The 23,394-nt window shown below is 39.8% G+C and overlaps 1 protein-coding gene across 1 annotated transcript in view; it reads right to left on the bottom strand.

The window, feature by feature from the left end:
- Nucleotides 1-23,394, bottom strand: part of wwc1 (WW and C2 domain containing 1) — a 53,997-nt gene that overhangs the window by 21,665 nt on the left and 8,938 nt on the right. Inside the window, exons 2-9 of the mRNA XM_051400779.1 lie at nt 17,432-17,541; nt 17,037-17,240; nt 16,231-16,307; nt 14,837-14,916; nt 8,846-8,975; nt 3,593-3,739; nt 3,184-3,254; nt 2,224-2,469 (exon numbers count right to left, since the gene is read on the bottom strand). Coding sequence (XP_051256739.1) covers nt 2,224-2,469; nt 3,184-3,254; nt 3,593-3,739; nt 8,846-8,975; nt 14,837-14,916; nt 16,231-16,307; nt 17,037-17,240; nt 17,432-17,541 — 1,065 coding nt within the window. The remainder of the gene's footprint in view (nt 1-2,223; nt 2,470-3,183; nt 3,255-3,592; nt 3,740-8,845; nt 8,976-14,836; nt 14,917-16,230; nt 16,308-17,036; nt 17,241-17,431; nt 17,542-23,394) is intronic.

Here is a 23,394-nt window from a genome sequence, read left to right as displayed (position 1 = left end):
CCAATGTCTTCGCTATGTTGAACCGCCTTGGTTCTACAGTAGCTCAGGGCAATTCACGTTTTTCACTTCAATCCACAATCTTACCACTAGATGCCATAAGCTCCGACACACTGGTCCTTTAAAAACTACGTTTGTGTTGAATTTTGTGTCTGATTTGTTTTAAAAACGTGCACTGAGAAACAGCAACTTTTTTAAAGGCCCCTACACAGAGGCTTTTTGAGCTGTTTAGAGGTCTTCGCTGCGTGGGTGTGTTTACTGTCTTTACGAACATCTGCCTCCCTTCTTCTTTTAGTTTGATTACGTTTTTTTAGAGAAGGGCAACTTACACATCTGACACTCTTATTATAACCTCACACAATAACAAGAGCGGGGGTCTAATTAGCCAGAACAGCTGATAATACCTGTTTGAGTGAGTAGGGCCTTTAAAACCTCCAGAGCTAATTACTTTTCTGTACTCAAGAATCCCGATTCTGAGAATTCCACATCTTCAGAACCTGCAGACACAGAATGCATGACTGTGTGCATATTTCTTGCGTTTGTGTGTGTGTGGTAGGGTGCGTAGGTGGACCACAAGAAGTTCCTTTTGTGACCAGGCTCTGCAGCCTCTCAGGTTACAGGAACAGGAGACGAGACACAAAGAGAGACTGAGCTCAGGTAGAATCTGACCTGAACATCGAACAACAAGAGTCCTGTTAGAGGTTGAAAGAGAGAGGGAGAGGAAAGAGGGGAGGACAGACGTAGGATCTCGCTGGTTCTGGTTTAGCTGCCTGCTGCTATTTAAGAGAGAAGGTTGTACAAAACTAGAAAGAAGAAGGTAAAAGAAAGATTTAGGAGAGCAGGGACAGATGGAGGTATAAACTGGAACTGGAGAGGGGGGAATAAGTGAGAGGAAGAGAAACAACAAGAGGAGGAGTGTCTTCTATGTCATGTTCATCTCTAACTCCTAATAATCATCAGGGAAGTTTGACGTCTCTAAAGGCCAAAGGAGTCCAACAGAAGTAGAAGGTCAGTGGTTTCATCAGCGGATGAGACAATAATGACCACAGTTACACTCAACACACCGCTGTCATCACCTGCTCTAACCTTCTCCATGACACTGTTCTTCAGTCCACCTTTAGACATGTAGTAAGAGCATAACAAGAACAGACAGCTGCTGTTGGTTCTTAGTCTCAGCTAATGTCGGTTATGCTTTCATCCAAAAAGGACAAAGAGATAAACCTTTTTGTTGGACCTCCCTTTCTGTATTTATTATTATGACTATTACTGTAAGTATGGTTACTATTAGTAAATTGTCTGTTGTCTCTCTTTTCACTGTTGTCCTCATGTTCATACTATAATAACAAGAAGAGATTTATATCAAACAAACTATTTCTTACAGAGATCAGTTGGACCGGGACCTCTGAACATTATAAGTACGGTCAGGTTCCAATAGCCGGTTCCGTTATGGATCTGGTTCCCAGTTGGCAAAACACAAGGATACTTTTATCTCTCCTCACTCTTTATTAGCAAAGAGCAACAGAAAAAATAAAAGTTAGCAGCTTCTCATTGTTAGATTAGCTCCTCTGTCGCTAATGAAAAAGGAATGAATGAAAAGTTTGTTCTCTGTAGTCAAAGATTGTTTGTGAGTGAGAAGATGCATCAATTTGTAACACGACTGTACAACCGTGAATGGACTTTGTATTTTTGTAGGTCAACAGGGATCAACACAGTGGAGAGCCTATTCTGTATAGACGTGATCAGCTGATCACCTCCTGTCCATTTGAGAATCTTATCTAATTTAATCTGATCAGCTTCATGGTTGTGAATCAGAGGGTTTGAATTAATTAGCTGATATGTTTAATAATATTTAATATATTCTGCTGCTCAGGTTGTAGCTACTGGTTGTAAAGATTATTTAGACAGAACTGTCACGTTTCTGCCTTCTCAGCCAACAAAAGGTGATTTGACATCTTTGAGTCGGACTTATTTTAGTCTTTAGTTACTTGTGAAAGTTTAAAATTAAACCTAAAAAGATTTCTGAGAAGTGGATTCGATACTACTCTTGATTAGATAAATGTTTTTGAACCACGTCCATATTTATTAGTAATAAAAAAGTTTCAGACTTCAGTCATGATGTGTCAGCAATTATGTGTTCTGCTCTGAGATTGAAATGAAGAGCTCTGAGATTTGGATTTTTAGGGGGCTGTTAAATGATCTGAAGTAATTTCTGTTTAATATTCTCACCTCTCAGTCAGAGCCTTGCTCTGGTTGTCTCTGGCGGCCTGCAAGTCTCTCTCCAGACGTTTCTTCTCAGACTCCAGCTTCTCGGCGTCGTTGGGCTCCAGGCGTTGGCGAGGGCTGATATACTGCAGCTCCTTCAGCAGCTCCTCCTTCTCGTTGATGAGGATGAGGCGGTCTCGCTCCGGGTCCAGCAGCCCCGGCCATGCCTCGCTGTCCAGTTTGGCGATCTGCACCTCAATGGTGGCAATCCTGAGAAAGAAAGCAGGATTAACGCATTAACTTTATTAATCCATAATGGGGAAGTTGTTTCTTCACTCAGTGTTTTACACACATAAGCCCAAAAGACAGACAGACAGACAGACAGACACACACACACACACACACACACACACACACACACAGACACACACACACACACACACACACACACACACACACACACACACACACACACACAGGGCTTATAGGTGGAGTGATGGGCTGCCACGTAGCGGTGCTCTGGGAGCAGTTAGGAGTTAGGGGTTAAAGGGCACTTGAAAGTAGAACTGGCACCTCTCCAGCTAACAGTTTACACTCCATACTGTGGTACGTGCTGGACTTGGACCTGCGACCCTCCGGTTCCCAATCCTAGTCCCTACAAACCGAGCTTTCTCAGGATCAATTATTATTATGGGCAATGTGTTGACCATCGTGAAGATTTCCACAGTAAAATTTGTTTATTAATCGTTCTATTTCCAGATCTTTCATAACATGTCGTTCAGGACTTTAGTTGCTGATTAGTCTGCTGGTACAATAACAAAATCTAATCCAACATTTGTAGATCTCCAAATGATAAATTACTCACAAAACTAAACAAACAGCGATTATAAAGGCACACATACAATAAACAGCAATATGCATGACTCTAGATATAAGCACACATACGAACACACACACACACACTTCGATCTATCTAAAATATACCTCCTCTTGGCCTCCTCGTATTTCAGACTCAGACGGACTTTCTCTGCCAGTTTGTTGGTGCTGGTCATAAACTGAATATAAACAGAATACAATATCAACACAATGACATGGAGGATGCGTTGACACATATCAATTCATAAACCAATGGCAATATCTGATTAAACTGAAAATCAATGATTTGAACATTTTCAAAATTCATACTTCATTGTACTCTAATGTTTGATACCCTGCACAGCTTTTAAAAGGGGTGCCCATCCTTGTCAGCACTTGACAAAAATGTTAGACTACATTGAATTTAGTGCTGACTGAAGAAATCAAGACCAACATTATGTTTCTGTGTGGCCTCTCCAGAAGCTACTTCCTCTCTCCAAGGTGAAGAAGTGAAACTGAAGATCTGTCCTGGACTCACCTCAGCGGGGATGTCAGTCTGGGAGCCGGCGTCGGAGTACAGCCGTGGGATGGAAAGCTCTGAGTTGGCGAGCGAGGGACTGCTGCCCCACAGCTCTTGCTGGGAGCCCGAGTCCAGCTGGAAACCGTCCTTCAACACCGCCAGTTTCTGGATGAACAGAAGAGACAAATGGCTGCTGGAGATTATATGAATCAAAACATGAATGATCTGCGGGGAGAAACTGGGACACTGCAGCAGGAAACTACAGAAAAAAATGATTAAATAAACAAGAAATGACTGTATTAAGTGAGCGAAATTAAGACGTTATATTTAACAAGAATGAGCAGCCCCTTAAATGGTTTATTGCTTCAGAAGCACATCTTCTAGGAACTGAAGCTACTAGCTACAAGTTTGTCTTCCTTGCTGTACAAAGTCACCTTAGGGCTGTAAAATGACAAAACTGCAAAATGTAAAAGACTACGTCTTCTGTGTTTGCTGCATGTTTCCCATGAGTTATAGTGTTGCTGCAGTGACAGCTGCCACAGCGATCCTTTTATCTTTACAGCCGGGATGGATATCTTATATGACTTTGCCGTTCGTTTTGAAGCCTGCTGTGGAATGCACCTTATCTTTACACTTCAGATGAGGCAGAAAAACAACATATCAATTCTGTGATAACTGTAGTGCTTATTTATTTGGAGGTTGCAGCACACCAAATGACTCTGCGTTTCAGACTCTCATCCAGAGCCCTGATTTAGCAACATTTCAGCATAAAGCTACATGTGGATGTTAAACATAATGGCAGCTCCAAGTGGCAGCCAGAGATAAGCATGATTTTTGAGTAATGAAATATTTCAAATACAGATTTAAACACTGTGTGCTCGTCATGCCTACATTCGTCTTGGAAAAACATGATCACAGCAGGTTCAGCTGAAGCAGTTTTTGCTCAATCGAACAGCTGTTAGACTATTCAAAGGGGGTTCTTGCACTTCAAGAAGTGATAAGAAGCCAAGAAGATTCCTCATCAGTCAGCACACAGTTTATCTCATTTGGGTAAAGGGAGTGGATCAACTCAATTTAATTTAAGGATGGTCCTCTTTTTTTGGTGCCTGTTGCACTAACCTCTCTCCTGTCTTCCCCCATCTTTGAACCCTCTTAAATGGTAATAAATGAGCTAACGCTTCATTTTACAGATCTATATTTACCTAATAATAATCTGTAAATTACTAGCTGGGATAATTATAGGTGAAATAAGAATTTCCTTGAAAGAATTGCTTTAAACCCAAATGAAGATTAATTTATTGTTCCTTCATTATTTAAGGCTTTTTTCTTTATATATATTAAACTGTATATGTATGTTTGGCTCAAACAAATGACACTGGTTTAATCTTCCTTTTTTCAATGAATTCATTCTTAACTATATAGATTTTCTTTATTTTTCACACATCACATTGTCTCAGAGCCCAGGGTGACATCTTAAATTATCTTTTTGTCTGACCAACACCCCAAATCCAAATATACTCAGATTATTATCACAATGTTTGCTTGAGTTAAGACAATTAATTAATTATAAAATTTTCTGTTGATCCACAAATTAATTAATTGAGGGATTGTTTCAGGTCTAAACTGTAGCAGTGAGGTATCTCAATAAGAATACACTGTACCTCTCTCTCCTTTTTTCTAGTTGTGCAAACAATTTACACACCCACAGCCATATCAATAAACATAGATGCAGAGCACACAGGGACACACACACACACGTGAACAGACAATCCCACAGACTGAGCTGTCAGCTGCAGATGGTAAGGGAGAGGGAGGGGGAGAGATGGGCGAGAGAGGGAGGCAGAGAGAGTCCACAGAGTAGATTATGTATTATTGAACACACTTTCCTCCCTCTACCTCCAAACGAATCTGCAGCCAGAGCTGATATTTTCAATCTATATGTGAGAATGGGGGTGTATGTAGGAATATTGTCAACACAGGGATGTTTTTAAATCAGAACTGGAGTCTAAAAATGCTCAAAATGGTAATAGGAGATTTATAGATAGCTGCTCTACATTTTCTACCCTTTAATATGCTGTGCAGACCTGTTGATGTGCAGTCATGTTTGTGCCTGGAGCAGAACATCTGCACAGTTAAGAAAGAGAAAAATTGTTTCTTCAAAGATTAAAATCGAACATTGAACCTAAAGGAATTCTCATGGTGATTTTTTGTGGAACAGCGAACTAAAAAACTATTTGCAAGTCATTGCGTCAGAGCCACAAGCTGTAAATCAAACAGACTTCTTGTTCATCTCCACTCCCCTCATCCCTGCAGACTAGTATACTATACATCTGCAACCTGTGAACTCCAAGTCCCATCATGCAACTTTAAAAGACACTGCAGTCATGGTGGAAATATGGATGAGCTACACTGTGATGCTGTCACACACAATAAAGGATGAGGCAGAGGAGGAGAGAGAGAGATTACCATTCAATCCTCTGCTATATTTAATGGAGTAGTTTGTGTCTATTCAGTTAACTGTAGTTTAAATATAACTTTATCTGGAAGGACCAACAGTTTTGTGAGACGTTATCACGGCAATAGATGAAGAAATACCCAAAGCAGCTTCAAAGGAAAGGTGAAAGAAAAGCACAGATCAGGCAACCGATGCATGTTCAAGTCATTCAGCATCCCCTGGAGTCCAGTTAAATCAATCATTATTAATATATGTATGAGTGTCACACAACTGTAAATCTGCCTGAAGCAGGTTGTCCTCAATACTGAGTGAGTCCAGCAATGGACCTGAAACAAGTCAGAAGGAGTTCCAAGCTTCAGAGGCTCAGATTGGAAAGACTATACATACAACACGATTGGCCAACTGAGACCAAAATGCCGCTTTTTCACCATCAGACCGAACGGCATATTTGGCATAACATCCCCAGTGTGAAGCATGGCGGTGGCAGCATCATGCTGTAGGGATGCTTCTCTGCAGCAGTGATAGAAAAGCTTGTGAGGGTGAAATAAAAGCAGCTAAATACAGAGAAATCCTGGAGGAAAACCTGATGCAGCCTGCGAAAAACCTGCAGTTGGGGAGAAGATTTGTTCTCCAGAAAGACAATGAACAAAGATACAGAGGAATTGGCTTAAAAAGAACAATGGTAATGTCCCGGAGCGGCCAACTCGGAGTCCAGATCCCAATCCAGTCAAGAAATTTGTGGCTGGACTTGAAGTACACCGTTCCCCAATTTTGCCCATGCAAACTGACAGAACTTGAGCAGTTTTACAAAGAAGGATTGGCTGTTTTTGTTTCATGCCACTGAAAATGAAAATCTTTGGGTTTTGGACTGTTGGGTCTTTATTTTATAAACAAAACAATTAACCAAAAAAACAATAAACTGAATTTTTTAACAAAAACAATCCTAACTGAAATAAAGACAGACAGCCCACAGATGCTCCTAACTCACCCACCCAGAGGAACTCTTTAAACCACATAAGCTACAACGGAAATAAAACTCCCATGGCAAAAAAATGTTGCTGCCATCAGCAAAACAGTTCTCACTTTCCAGAAAACCCATCTCAAACGGATCCTCACAAACACAGCCTCATCTTCTCCTGAGCGAACGTGACAGGCTGTCATCACAACGACCGAGGTGCGACACTAAAACACCACCTGCCTCTCCCTGTAGCCTCAGCTCCTCCGAGCCACTAAATCTCTTTTAGCACATCTGGCCTTTCTCTCCCAGCAATATAATGTAAAGTGTTTTAACACGCGTACAGACTCTCCTGAGAGTCATCTGATGCCCTCATCTCCTCCACTCACAGTCCGCCTTCTTTTTTTTTTTTTCCCCTTGCTTCATTCCCTTGTTTATACTCCTACTTCATAATGTAGTATGCTGTTCATTTTCTATTCGTTCTCTTTATCGCAAATCACTCCCCCCCACAGCTTTATAAGCAGAGTTTTATACTGTACCTCCCTGCAAAGTCCTTCGTGGGGTAAATAACCGGGAGTTTTTCAATTCTGGTTCTTGGCATGTTTCATTTGATCTATTTAGTTTCCTACCGAGCTGAATGCAGTTGAAATACGTGTTAGAAGGAAAAATACACACATTATTTGCCCAGTTGCAGGAACAAATAAAAGGAGCTCAGGCACACAACAAGAACACAATAAATCATTTTTCAGGGTCAACTGGTGTGACGTGTGGATCTTCCATCTCAACTCATTTACCCTCACAACCCAAACTGATCTACCAAAATAAAGGAGCAAAGTAGAGACACCTTGTAGCAAGATGAGGTTGTTCAAGAAGCTGAAGTGACCAAAGAACTGACTGCTTGAACACTGCAGTGAAAAATAAAGACTACATATTTTGCTTTGATTAGAAAATAAAACTTGTTACTACGATTCAATTGTCCTAAATATTGAATCCTTTTCTTTATGTGGAAAAATGCACATCATGATGTGGCCTTGTTGTGATTTCTGACATGATCCACATGGCTCTTAGTATCAGATGTCAGTATTTGGATTATCTGTCTCTTCTTTCCTCCTCCTTTTGTTAAGAGCTGATCAAGTCAACATCTTGCCTTCAGCAGTCTTTAAACAATGCTAACCTTCTACATACAAAAACAGATATGTACTTAACTTTACTCCTCTGTATTTGAGTGTTTTTGGCTGAAATGTATTTTTATCTTAGATAAGTGAGATAAGCTATTACAAAAATATTTGCCAAATTACTACAATGAAAGTACCTCTGCAATAATGCCCAAATGCACTAAATTAGATTTTTGATCCGACACAATGCAATTCTACATTTTAATGTAACTCCATAAATAATTACATTCAGTTGCTAAAGGGTCTAAATCAGACCCCTACAAGGAACTTTTGTGTTGATTCTGGCAGCCTCTGTGGACAAAAGCAGAGTAGAGTTTCTACTGCCTCGTTTCATTGATTTCAAAGGGAACACTACCAAATTTGACCCAGTGGCAGACATTAAGAATAACTATATAAAAATAGCCAATCTCCACTGATGGTCTTGTTTGTTTATGTAGGCATCAGTATTAAATTGAGACAAATTGAACAAGCATGATGTCCTTAATCTAAATTATTAAAAAGACGATATTATACTGTTTTTAGAAAAACTTCCACCAAACTGGGACACATCAAACTACCAAGCTGAGATCCACAGTCATGGGGTTTTGAGTCGGGTTTGGTTGGCTCAACCTCCTTCTGCGTTCTATGAAAACATTTTTAAGAATGACTTTTAATGTGTGTTCCCTCCATTACAAATGTCTCTTTACCTGCATGAGTTCCTGTTTCTCTTTCTCCCCAGAGCTGATGGCGTCTCGGATGGAGCGGACCTCGCTGAGGATGGCCTGCGCCTCCTGCAGTTTGTAGCCATACGGGCTGTTGGACACCTTCTGGTCGATCCTGGAGGTCAGGGGGAGGTAGCAGAGCCAGAGGGTGAGGTAGGGAGGGAGAGGTAGGGAAGGAGATAAGAGAAGTTCAGTTTGGATGATGATTTAGAACAATGTAAGCATCAGCGGGTTTAAACAAATCATCCTGTAAAAATATGCCTGACTGTCAGCAGCTTTGGGCAGACATGGAAAAAGTCGGTTTCAAATATCTAATGACTTCCAATTATCTGCTTTTTTAATGTTTACACAGGGAACTGAGTCATCTGAGCACACACACATTAGAGCAGCACTCTGACTCATTTCCATAAAGTTATACTAAGTGAATTCCTCCCAGTGTAACCACAGCTTTTTCCTAGCAGTTAGTCAGCAGAGGCATAGGAAGGCAAAACAGCAGTCACTACTCATTCACTTTCCTTACACATATTAACTGTGACACTGTCAATACTGCGTGTCCATAACAAGGATTACCAAAAGTTTTACTTAGTTATTGTTTAAGAAAATACTGTTTGATTTATAATTATGATGTTTTAAAAACTATACTGTTTTAACAAATATTTTAAAAAAAACTATGATTTTTTTATTGATAAGAAAACTTGGGCACTGTTTCGGACAACATCAAGCTCTTCCTGTGGAGTTGTCAATGTCTTATTTCTCTAACTTCTAGTCTCACGGTTCTCAAACAAGTGCCACTAAGGCCAGAAAATATGCAACGTCTTTGTTTTCCCAAAATCAATCGCTACACTGGCTCATTTCTCCGTTGAGCAGATCAGCTGATGTAATAAATAGATCGACAAAAGACTGGAAATCGGCCACCTCAGAAAAACCTGAATTTTCATCAGCTGCACATTCATATGGGGTTTAGACCACTAAAGCAGCTTATTGGAATAGATATCTTTTTCTCACAGTTTTTGTTTGCTATTCAAAACAAAGTACTATACACCCACACATGGTCAACTACTGTGTGGCAGAAATGACCTCTGTATCACCAGTAAAGCCGATCACACAATATGTGACAAAGTGTTGTCTCTAACCTGAATTTATTTTGTACAGGGTTTCTGCAGGTTTCACTTTTTATTACCCAACAGAAAGCAAATTAATACCTCTTTCACAATCATATGAAAGTACTCAGGGACTGCACATTCCACTTTCCCCTGCTTATTTGCACTACACCGCACTACCTCACCTGTTTACCTACTTATTTATTTAACCTATTGTAAATCCTGTAAATACTCAAGTGCCCTTGACTGTTGATTGTTGATTTTATGTCTTTTCTATTTATTTAGTATATTCCCGTTTGCACCGTGGGTCCGAGAGGACTGAAATTTCCTCTGTGCTGTATGTCGTGCATGAATAGCATATTTGACAATAAAGCTGACTTTGACTAAAGTGGAAGCAGGAAGATGTGGCCTAGGATTATCTCTTATCATATAAAATTTTCAGTACTTTCCAGCTATATATAACAATAATAAATATTATATATATATATCATTAATTTGATTAACATGACCTGCACATGGATAAAGTGAGAGAAAATTGATGGATGGATTAACCAAATAAGAATTAACAATTCATTTAAGTTCACAAGTTCTTTGCTAAAATGGACTTTTACTGACTATGAGAAAATGGGCTTCCAGGCTACTGTAACTGCAGCAGTCACAGTATTTGCTGCAGGTCTGATGGTTCTGACAGAAACCTCACAAAAATGGACTGAACAGCCTCCGGCAGCACAATCCCATCACAACAGTCCAACTTTTAGTTTATAGGTGTGTTAACGTCTCGTGACAACCCATGACCAGGTACAAAAGCATTTTATAACATTATGACATTACTACCTACAGGAGGCAAGAAGAAATATCTAAGACTTGTGTGGATTAAATATAAGACTTTTTAATAGCCTGTAAGAGTACCTTATTATTTTCTCCTTTTTTTGAGGAAACTGAATTCTTGTCAGGACCTACATATACCCGTTGTTAGGTTACTTTTTTCAACAGAAAAGGGAAAGATTTGTAAATGAGAAGAGCTAAACTGAGAGTACTGAGAGTATTAAAACAGTACAGGTGTTCATGTAGAGCAGGAGGTGATTCAGCCAAGCAAACATGGCTGTCTGTCCCACTCCTGTCCAAACCATATAATGGCTATAATGAACTTTTCTTTGTCAAAAGAAGAGGTTTATCAATTTTACTGTTTACTTAGCCATTTCTGTGTGGACAAAACAGCCTGAAAATGCTAATGTAAACGCAGATTGTTCCACAAGTAAAACGTGTTTTCACACAGACATTTTGATCAGTTTCTAAGTACAAGTTCAAATGTTTGCTCAACTTGTAGCTTCCAGGTAACACACATGAGAGCCTGTTTTCAGCTGTGGGCAGTCTGGGAAGACCCTGCTGCTGCAGGAAGAACAGACAGAATAGACACTGCAGGAAACAGCCATCAGAGGCAGCATCAGCTATGTAAACCCTGTCATCAGCAAGTCATGCATGCATCTGAATAACAGGTCCTTCCACATTCTTCAGAGAGGGACGCGGGGGAGGGAGGTTCGGACTGAGAGAGAGAGAGAGAGAGAGAGAGAGAGAGAGAGAGAGAGAGAGAGAGAGAGAGAGGAGAAAACAAGGTACAGAGAGAATGAGGAAGTGAGGGAGGGAGCGAAGCACTTATCTGTAACAGGCAGAGAGAACAAGTAATCCTCTCTAAGTCCTTCTCAAACGTGGACTTATGCTGAGTGAAAACGGTGTTATGAACCTTTTTATAATTAAAATCACAATGACCGCTTTACAAAAACAGAGAGAGCGAGAGACATTTGACAGAGACTCACTAAGCCGAAACATTTAACTAACCACTGTCACACAATTTAAAGTTTCCATAGTATATTTTACGTTTTAAATGAGAAAAATTGTCTCTTTCTTGCACTAACTAGGTACAGTTGTGGTTTCATGGTCAGGGGAGCTAGCTATTACCATGGCAACCAGAGCTCCTGCTCCTGTTTTAGAAAATATCTGCTATTCTGAAGTGTATTCATACAAAACACTGAATCTCTCCCTGTTTGGGTACTGGATGACCTGTGACCTCAAATGGTAAAATTCACACCTCTGGGCCGAAGAGGCTGTGCCCTGTCATGTATAACTCCTCATATGTTACAGTACATATGGCCTAAGTATACTAAAGCATGTATTTTTGAGGCTGATATCAATATTGAAGACTGATATTTTTAAAAAGATGATACACTGACTGATTTTTTTTTTTTCAAGAGATTCTTCTGTGATTTGGTACTACACTTCCATAAAACAGAGGGGGTACTGAGAAAGAATGGTCAAAATATGTTAAAAATCTGTAAAGCAGAGGCCGCGATATCCTGACTTTTAGCCTCTATTGTGGGTCAAGCTCCAACACTTCCCATCATGGCATTCGATAACATAAATTACATGATTAAAATGATCCGCTAAATCATATGAACAGAGTTTTCCACATACTTTTGTCCATACAGTGTATTATATTGCCACTTTTCTGTACTACATATCAAAAAACATCATTAAAAAAAAAAAAAAACTCCTGTACACCAGTATTTTGTGAAATCTTATCAGGAGCTGAGTGTTCGGCTGCATTCCAGTCTAAGCCTATTCGTATTTCGGCAAACAGTGATTGGTTGTTGAACGCCGTCTGATGACTGTAACAGGAGAGGAAAGTCACGGAGGAATGCTGTCCAACCACTCTGCCTCAGCTACTCTTTAATCCTCCTGACACTCTCACTGTGCTGCGTGAGGCAAGACAAACAGACCGGACATTCCTGTTCAATTCAACATTGACCGAGAGCGGATCGGCATGCCGGCTTTCCAATGTGGTGAATTTCAAAAACAAAATCACAGACGGCTTCGGCCTCAGAGATAAAGAACAAATAGAAGAATGGATCCCTTACAAATCAAGATTCTTGACTGACGGCCTCACTGCTACACCTTGCACTTTTCTAAAGAAAGCTTCATATTCTGGGGTGTAGAAGTAGGTCAGATAGAAGGGGTGTTTCCTTTCAAATCCACATTCTTCAGCTGTTGTTCCACTTGTGCGTTTATAGAGGTGTTAGTGTTTAATGATTGGATGGAATGTGTGATAATGCTGAGGCAATAACTGAGGTGATAAGCGAGCCTACTGCACCGAAGCCTCTCACTAACTTGCATCAGTTCAAGCAACACATTCACATTTACTGTTTACATGCTGTTTAACAGGGCAAATTCCAACAAGTTCAAACATTTCAAGAAGGCTTGACTCCTTCATCTCTACTGTACAACGATATTTATGTGATGTGTCACAGATAAGGATAAAACAAATTAAAGGTAAGAGCTAGGTAGAGATTTGACTAAGATGTCTGAGGACATCCACACTGGGTCTGCTTTTTCTGAAAATGCTTTTATATTGGATCAAGAACAAGAAAATTCGCTAAATTTTTTCATCTTCGCCCACTTTCTGTCAGCAGACCACCAAACAACTGATAAGAGTTAACGTGTTGGAGCAGTCGGATGGTTAAACCCACATTTAGTCCACCTCTACCTCTCCATGATCATTTGTGCTGTGTTTTAATACAGTCAAACTCAAGGTTTAGTTGTTCTTACTGACATTTTTGTTTCTGTTGTCAGGTAAATAAATGAGCAATAAACAGTGATTTGCTACCTGTTGACAAGGTGAACATTAATTCTGTGGCACTGAGAAGTCGGTCAGACATTATGTTTCTGTCTGACAATAAATAAGAATATAGATGAATGATGTCTATATTGACATCTAAATTAAGTGATCACAGACAGAGCTAGGGGAGACAGGAAGTTGCTTCTTACTGAGAGATGGAGTTTGAACATGAGAGATTTCTGTATTTTCTTTTTTTTTTAAGTCTCTGATCTCTCGCTGGTTTGAAGTGGGCAAGGCAGAGTTGGGAAAATGAACCAATCAGGATTCAGCAAAAATATGAATCAGAATCTGTCAGAATCTGACAGTCGGTTTGGTCAAAGCCTACTCTTCTCATCCACAATAAAACACAATGGATATTTCAGAATGATCCACTCTAGAGACCTTTTTTGAGCTGTCAAAAACACTGGGTTAGTCTGGACGGATGGCCAAAACTAAAGAAATTGACAGGGAGAAGGTGCTATAAAGTACTTGTTATGCACTCAAGTACCTTATTAAACAAAAATGCCATAAAGTCTCTGGTTCAAGCTTCTCAAAACTCTTTCATATCATTCTAAACTGAATCTCTTTGGGTTTTGGATTACTTGTAGGACAAAACAAGACATTTGAAAATGTCACATTAGGGCTTCTGGCAAGTTCTGATGGCCGTATTTCACTTAAATAGCAATAATTATTACTTGCAGTGCTAGTTGTTGAACTTTCTGCACCAAATATTTTACTCACACCTTTAAAAAGCTAATTCCTAATAAGGAAATATATAATTACACTACATTAACCTTTAGGAGATGGCTGTAGACTGTCCTGACAAACTAGAACAGGTCTGCATAAGAACCCTCTCTACCAAACACTCAGAGTTTCAGCAGTAAATGTAAGGTGTTCTGCAGGCAGAAGGTGAAACTGTAAAGACTGAGGGAAGGTCACACACACACACACACTTGCTATTCAAGTCAGATTCTGACTGTCTTGCTTTGCTCGTCAAATTAAATTAGGAGGGCCGTTGGTAGCATAAAGTGTGAGGATCAAATCCCAGAATCAGCTGTCAACAAATATACCTGTCAACGTGCCCTTCGGCCAGGATTCAAGGTGCAGGGGGAAAGACTGGAAAGATTCCAGGAGTGAATACGAGAGCACACATGAACCACGGATACCCCCTGTACAAAGGCAGGTAAAAAGTGCATCAGTTTGAGGATGTCAGGATGCAACACTTACTCTTTGAGGGTCTCAAAGCCTTGTTCTTTGTACAGCAGCTCCTGCTTCATACAGGCCAGGTCTCGCTTCAGCTTGTTCACCTGAGACAGACATGAGAAAAACTTGTTGAAAAACTGTGAAATATTTGAAAGAATGTCTGGTGATATCTTAGATTTTCTTTGTTGCTAACAAACGCATGAGACTACCATGTCTGTGATACTCAGAATCAGAATCAGAAATACTTTAATAAGTATTTATACTCAAGCTTCATATGTCTTTACTGAGGGGTTACATGATTTAGTTTTCAGCACAGAGAGGAGTTAATAGTGCATTCTTTGGGGACTATTAATCCACATTTGGTGCACTAGTGAGTGTTTTCTGCAGCAGGGCATGTGGGACTAAGTCAAAATAACACACTACAGTGTGTGTTCATGGTCATGAAGGAACATGTCAGTGCAACAGTGTGGCTCTTTGATATGTTTAATAGTGTTTGGACAACAATGGAGCTCAATGGCACAGAGGAAAAAGATATATCAGGCTTTGATACACACATAATACTTGATAACAGATACCTTAAGTGTTGGTTTTGGTCTTTTCGTGAGATTTGTTGACAATAAGAACAATATCGAATGTCACCAGACTGAGCTTAAGTTGAAAACTTAAAACACAAATAACTTGTAGTATTAAAACAAAAATACAATTAAAACAGCAGCTTATGTGGAATTCACACATTTCCGATACGGCAAGAATGAGTTGAATATGAGGTCATGTGGTTTCAGACCAATTAAACTGCTGAACTTGGGGGTGTGTGACTGGTGTTGGGTGTAGGTGACTCTACTACATATTTGATCCACTGCCAGGAGGAGTGAATGTATGAGGTGGTATGCTGTTTGGAACTATTATTACAGTATGTTTCTGTCTCTCTGTCTCTGTCTCTCTGTCTCTCTGTCTGTCTCTCTGTCTCTCTCTCTCTGTGTGTGCCCTGTCCTCTTATTGAGAGGAAAGTCGTCTTTCCGTCCTGGAAGAGGGATTCCTCCGCTGTGGCTCTTCCTGAAGGTTCTTCCATTTTTTCCTGACAAAACGTCATATTGTGTTGTTTTTTTGACAGATATTGCAATACAATTAGTGTGGAAATTATCATTTTTGCCATAGTGAAATTTTCACTAAAAACCCATTGAAGTCATGATGTGAGGTTTGTTGGGGTCTGTACCAAATAAACATATTACAATACAATCTAAACTAAACAATTAATTGATTAAAGGACAAAAAACACTGACTGATTAATCAGTGATGAAATAAACAGTTAGTTGTAGCCCTAATAACAAACGTTTATGTTTAGTTGATCAGGTATCAGCCAGATGTAAGGTATCCAAGTGCGATGTCACATGGTTGAAATAGGAAGGAGAGGCTCTTACCCGACTTTTGGCTGTGGCTATCTCTGCTTTTAGGATGTCTGGGTCGTACTTGCTGGACGAGGACGATCTGGAATTCACTGCAGGAAAGATATGAAGAGAAAGGAGAGGTGTTAAAGAACAGACCCTTATATCCTTTTCTTCTTTGGTTTTTTTTTACACCAGCGAGAGACAGACAACCATGGTCTTGATTCTTTATGTAGGTCATAAAGAGGCAACAGTATTACATTGCACTTATCATATAATCTTATTAATTGATTTTCTATCTTTTGTTCTTGTGTTTATCATTTTATTTTATGTTTGCCATTTAATTACATTTATTTTCATTTATTTATTTTCATTTTTTCCATTGATTTAATTTTTATTTTCATATAAATATTTTTTTTTAAAATTCAATTTAGGTTTTTTTTCATTTTTTCTTCATTTTTCCCTTTGCTGTCTCTCTTTATTCTTTAATTTTGCTCTTGAAATCCATATGTATGTATAAATATTTCGAGTGATTATAGGTGTAATGAGGGAGTCAACCTGTGCTTTTGGTCCTCCGGTGAGTCAAACAACCACACACAGGCAAGTTAAGTGTGGTTGTTTGACTCACCGGAGGACCAGTGTGCAGTTTACACACATTGGTCTGGTTTTTAATCATGTACTCAGGAAAACGAAGACCTTTTAACTTTCGTAGTTTAACAAAGCTGTGGGCCTTGACTTCCTGGGAGGGATCTTTTCCCTCTGTTGTGGACAGTATTGTAGTGTTACATCACTGTGTTTCCAATTCTCACTTCCAAAATAATCCCTAAATTTACAGTACTCACAGCTGGTCTGTGACGTCGACTTGTCCCTCCACGCATCATTGAGCTGCCGGTACTCCTGCTGTGCCAGGCGGAGCCTCTGCTCCTTCACCTGGTAGATCTCCTTCTGGGCACTGAGCGCATCGCGGGCCACAGCCAGGTAGTCCCGCAGCATGGACTCCTGCTCCCGCTGCCATTGGGCCCGTGGGTCCTCCAGCTGGGTGCTCTCTGGAGAAAAGGAAGAACACAACAGAGAATACAAAAACATGTATCAGTGATACAGGTACCAGAAATACTTTAAGAATGGACAAAGAACAGGAATGATAAGGAGTGAAAAGTGAGAATAAAGATGGGACTGAGTTGAATAGGGGTAGTTGGATGAAGAGACAAACAGTAAGCATAATAAAGAGTAAACTCACTGGTGTTGTGGTCGACATAGTACGATCCGACGACGGGGTCGTACGCCTCCTCCCAACCGATTGGCAGCTCATCCCCAATGCAGTCAGCAAACGTCAGAGGCTTCGTCTGCCTGAAGAAAACAGAATCAGAAAACAGAGTCAGAAACAGAATCGTCTCCACTTTGAACAACAAACGTCACCGACCTTGTGAGTCTGAGAGACATCTCAATTATGAATCACAACATTGAGTGACATGTATATGAACATGTCCCCGGTATGTTTATGTATGTTTTATCAAGATATGTTCACATAAAATAATAAAACACACACCGTTTTAATAGAGCAACAATCATTATTCAGCATAATTAATATCAGGATAATCAATTATCAAAATAACTGCTTGAGTTTTGCATACAAGTAATAATATTGGTCTAAATTAGGGTTGCAGCGGTGTACCAGTATCATATTATAGAATAAAGCATTTGTTCAACCCCTGCTTTCATTCCTTTAAGGGTCATTGTAATTGATGATAATAATAACCACAACTATGTCATACTGTATATCGTCATACTGTGAAACTGTGATATTTTCTGAGAAGGTTATTGTACCGTGAAAATGTCATACTGTTTAGGGGTGGGTAAAAATATCGATTCATCATTGCATTGAAATATATTTTTTCCCAATTCAATATCGATTCATTAAATCCTCTGAATCGATTCAAGCCCCTGGCCAGTGGGGGCGCAGTGAGCAACACCTTTGTGTGACTTGCATTGTACGGACAGAGGCCGCACTCGACCACACAAACAACATGGCAACCGAAGCAGGTAGCAGCAGTGTTAAACCAGCGCCTTCAACTTTAAAAGCAGACGTTTGGAGTCATTTTGGATTCCAGTGTAAACCCAGAACACAGGAAATAGACAAAAGTAAAGTAGTGTGTAAGCTGTGCCAGGCAGTACTAAAATACTGCAATAATGCAACAAAGTTGTGCAACCACTTGAGCCGCGGCTAAACCTGTGGATTCAAAACAGAAGCAACTTGACAGATCCTTCCTTTGCAAACTGCCGCCAAACTTTGCCCGCGCACAGAAGATAACGGAGTCTGTGGCCGTCTTCATATGTAAGGACCTACGACTGTACGGTGTCGTGGAAAACGGGGGTTTTAAGAAGATGGCATACACACTCGAACCATGATACGCCATACCAACATGCAAACACATGACGGAAGTCGCCTTCCCGAAGCTTTTAAAATTATCAACAGGTACTCTAATGAATTATTTGTGTAATTCTACTTATTATTGAATCGATATCGAAGCATTTAAATCAATATGGAATCGAAATCGAATTGTGACCTAAAGAATCAAAATCGAATCGAATCATAAGGTTCTTAACAATACCCAGCCCTAATACTGTTGCAACCCTATCTGTAATATCTCCAATGGAAGATACATGTACATGCATGTGTTTGTGAAAACAACACAATCTCATTTGAACCTTCTAAACACTCTCTCACATTAACTTTCTCACATTCAACAAAGCAGACAAAGTGAGACAACAGAAACTATGTCATAATTAACCTGACAATAAACTAACTATCCAAACTTTTAACTCCAAATTCATATTTCATAGCTATTGATATAAAATACAAAAACAACAACATCAGGTAAAGTATGCAATGCGTAAAGTGTGTGACACTTGATAATTAATGAACATGTGAAACCAGCTTTTTCACATACCCGACTGCTGTCACAGGTCATGTTCATATTTCTGTCACCACAAAACTGTGCTGTGCAGTTCACAAACAACTGCTGATCAGTGGCAATTTGAAAGTAATTCATGCTTTCAGTCATTATGAAGCAAATATGCCAGGTATTAGCTGCTGCTTATCTGTGTTTCACATTACTGTAAATTAAAAAAACACCTTTTATCTATGTTTTGACAGACTTAATAAACTGTTTCAAGACCCTGTCAGCTCCACGAGGATCGGTAAGCGTCCCTATTTTCACACATTGCCTTCAAACTTTCAACTGATGATGAAAAATGATTGACACATTAACAACGTAATGACTGTAATGAATGGCAGCAGCTCAGTGTGACTCTTTACAAATCACTGCTAAACCACAAAATGATGTTAATGAATCAGAACATTCGGATACATTATGTACGGCTGGGTGCTGAATCCACAACAACAAAACCCTAAAAGTCATCATCAAGACAGCGCAACAATTAAATGAGTTATTAATGCATAGGCATTATGGGTAGACACCTTCCCTCAGGGAGCAGAAAGTTATCACTGTACAAATCTACATGACGGTTCACTAAAATGTATTGTTTACATTAAAGTTGTTCTGATACAGAGTATCACAAATCGGTCCAATACTGCCTAAAATCCAGTATTTCGGGTTTCAACAAGTAAACATCTGTGCACCCCTAAAATGGAACGCTGCTACTTTCCTGTAGAAGTGTCTCGTTCACCGTTTTTCTCCCCAGGATTGCCAAATCATCACCCGCCCTTACTCTGACAAAGGGTTTAACCCGACCCAGACCATAGAACAATGACAGCAATCATACAGGCGTAGTATAGTAAAAGCTTGCCCAAATAAAACTTTTTAACGTACATGTATCAGATCGGTACTCACTATCAGACGATACGCAACATTAGGGTATTGGATCAGTATGGAGAAGGTATAAAAATTGGTATCTCTTGTTTATATTGGGATTATACTTTACAAAGTGATATATCTTACAACATAAAATTAATTGCCAACCATTCTGATAGTTGAAAGGGCAAAAATTAATTGGTTACAACCCCTCAAAAAGGTGAGAATTTTCTGGTTCTATTTGTCTTCTGTGATAGCAAATTGGATATCTCGAGGTTTCTGACTTTCGGTTGAAAAAACAGCAATTTGAATTTTTTTTCTTTTTAATATATTCTTTATTAACCCTAAAATGATGTTATACATAGAAATCTGTGATCAGCTATAACAAAACCAAACAGTGTCAGACCCACATGGTTAGAAGTCTGAATAATGACCAAACTAAAACATGGATTCATCCTGGCTCACTGTGTTTGTGTGAAAGCAGGAGGTAGGGTGAGAGTGTGTGTGTGTGTGTGTGAGAGAGAGAGAGACTGGAGGGGGTGGGTAGTCTGGCGTTTCACTGAGTCGTCTATTCACCTCTGAGGGGGGAAAAGGAGAAGGGTGGGGGTCCCTCTACCCGGTCACAATAGGAGGAAACCGGCCCGTGGCATTCCACAAGCAGGGCTGACGCATCGCCTGGAGGTTTCTGGGGCAACCCCCGGCCTTACAGCGGCCTTATACCGACTTCACAGCAGCCACGATGGTGAATTTAACCACCTCTACATTTTGCTTTGACATAACTGATCAACTAAACATTTTAATCCTACCATGTTGTTCTCTGATTTCTATGTAATGAAGGGAATATGTGATAAAACTAATGGTATATGATATTAATTAGGACTGTAACAGTGTACTGCATTAAACTATTAGGATCCAGACCATATCCTTTGTTCTTCTAGTCCCATACAAAGATTAGACTTCAGAAGACTTATTATAATCTTTATTCATACACAAATCAAAGGAAATATCGAATATAAATAGGATAGAAGTATTACCATTAGTCCCATTAGTACTCTTCCAAAGGGTCATTGCTCCAATCCAAGCAAGACAATAAACTATTCTGGGAAAACTGTTTTCCATTACACAAAACACAAAGAAAACATTTTATTCTTAGAATTTGAAAATCAATCTGTATCTAGAAAAGCAAACCAATTCACTGAAGCTTGCATTAGTGTTAATAACAAACTTTTCATTAGTTTAGTGGTGACTGTAGCTGACATAATAATTTCACAGACTAATGGGACAAGCTGCTATGTAGCCATGAATGTCCAGGAAGCATTTACCTTTCTTCATAACTTATTAAATATCAAAAGAGTGCAAAGCATTTCTCTGTAATAAACCATCACTAGCCATCAGACTAATCTTATTTCTAAAAAGCATTTAGCGACCAATTTTGGGACTTATTCACACCATTGAAGAAAATACGATAAATATGAAATTGTAATTGATTCCCACACATGCTGCACATGCTCACAGGCGACAGTAGATGTGGAGAACGGTGTAGGTAGGAGCAGAGACACTTTTTTCTTACTCATTCCAGAGGATGTTCCTATAGCTTGTAAATACGTGAATAGTTTGTTTGGCCATCTCCCTCCCTTTGGAGAGCTTTTTCTTTTACTTTTTTACAGTAAATATTCGATGTCTGCCATTGGGAAAGAGTTGGCAACACTGAGTGACACCGTTTATAGAATCTAAAAACGAGAAGCCTGCTAACACCACTGATCCTGCCCTTTATTTAGTAGGGCAGTGGTTTTCAAACTGAGGTCCAGGGACCAACAGGGGTGACCAAAGAATAGTTTAACTTTTATCACATATTTTTTAAGTACAACAAGGAGAGAAACAGCGATTGCCATTTTGACTGATTTTAAAGTATAGTAAAAAGTATTTAGTATCGGTATTGACACATCGTTCTCCTCAACTCTCCATCAACAGTATGTGAAATATTAAATTGGATGAACAAACAAACATAAGGAAAATCACCTCTCATTGATTTGATCATGACAGACAACAAACGGAGTAAAAAGCGAGACTCTTGTCTTTGGCTTTTCTCGTCTGCTGCCTCTTGTGTTTTGGGGCTGCAGATAAACACAAACACGGAGCAGCAACTCACTGCTGAAGAGAGAAACTGAACTGGGTCCTTTTTCAGCTGATGAATAATGAAAGGGGCCCAGAGAAGACCCCCTCAGCTCTGCTCTAAATTTAGCTCAGGAAGACAGGGAGGCTTCTGCCAACCGCTGATCCCAGAAAAAGCCGGCTGGTTGGCTGGCTAGGTATCCACATCCCATTATTTGATTCCTCTCTCCTCTCACCCATTAAATCCTATCCCATAATCGCCCAGCCGAGGGGAGTCGCTGACCTAAACTCGTCGCTCTCCGTCACAGTTTCCCTCAGAGCGAAGGACCAGCTGGCAGCGGCGGGCCCAGCCTCCATTTCACTGTCAGTCATTCAATAGCCACTTGTAGTGCGTCTCACATGCTTCACTGCTTTAGTGCTCAAGCTAATGGCTAATGTGGTAATATGTACAAAACCTGCTATTATGGCAATATATGAAATATCTTGACAACAATAAGCTTGAAATACTGTTTGCTCTGGTACTTGTACACTCTTCTCTACTACTCTCTACACAGGCAAATTCAACAGGGAGGTCAGCAACAGACACAGCAACTGCCTTTTTCAGTTGGTTGGAATGGCAGGATGGTTATTTTTTTAAGTTCATGTTCTGGTTATTAAAAACTTCACAGAACGATCTAAACTCCCCCCAAAATGCTGATTATCAAAATATCTGGGACGTGTTAAGTTTGAGTGCCTCCATAACAGACTCATTTGAAGTTGGTAACTTTGATACCAGATTGGGATCAGATTGCTCAGATGAGAAAGTCTGTTGTCACATGGATTGCTTGCAGTGTTGCCAGTCATCCATGTGGACTGACTGCTGGTTGACCAGTCCAAATGCTGCAATGTCACTCATACGCATTTTTCTGGTGGGTTAGTCAAGCGTTACTGGTGAAAACATTCACATGCATAGCACGCACACACACTCGCACACAAAGTACCTGTGGAATCCCACTGATCTTGGCATACACACAGACCGTCAGAGATTGGCCACTCGACTAGAGCCAGGGTAAATAAAAACAAAAATGTGTGCAGTAAAGTTTTATTTTCTCTGTACATGTAGTTCTACTGCAAATTAGCCACAGTTAGTGATTTTCAACAGACCTGATGATGATCTTTATCCTCCCACTTATGGTAACCCTGCCTTATATAACTGCTTACCCCACCAATTAATAAGTATGGGTTTCAGTGGAGCGTGTCACATGATGGTCTGCATGCTTTTTAAGAAGCTTAAATT

The sequence above is a fragment of the Dicentrarchus labrax genome, unplaced genomic scaffold, assembly GCF_905237075.1.
Source record: "Dicentrarchus labrax unplaced genomic scaffold, dlabrax2021, whole genome shotgun sequence".
In the NCBI taxonomy this organism is placed as follows: domain Eukaryota; kingdom Metazoa; phylum Chordata; class Actinopteri; family Moronidae; genus Dicentrarchus; species Dicentrarchus labrax.
The sequence above is the reverse complement of the archived record's forward strand: the minus strand, read 5'-3'. Positions and strand labels throughout refer to the sequence as shown.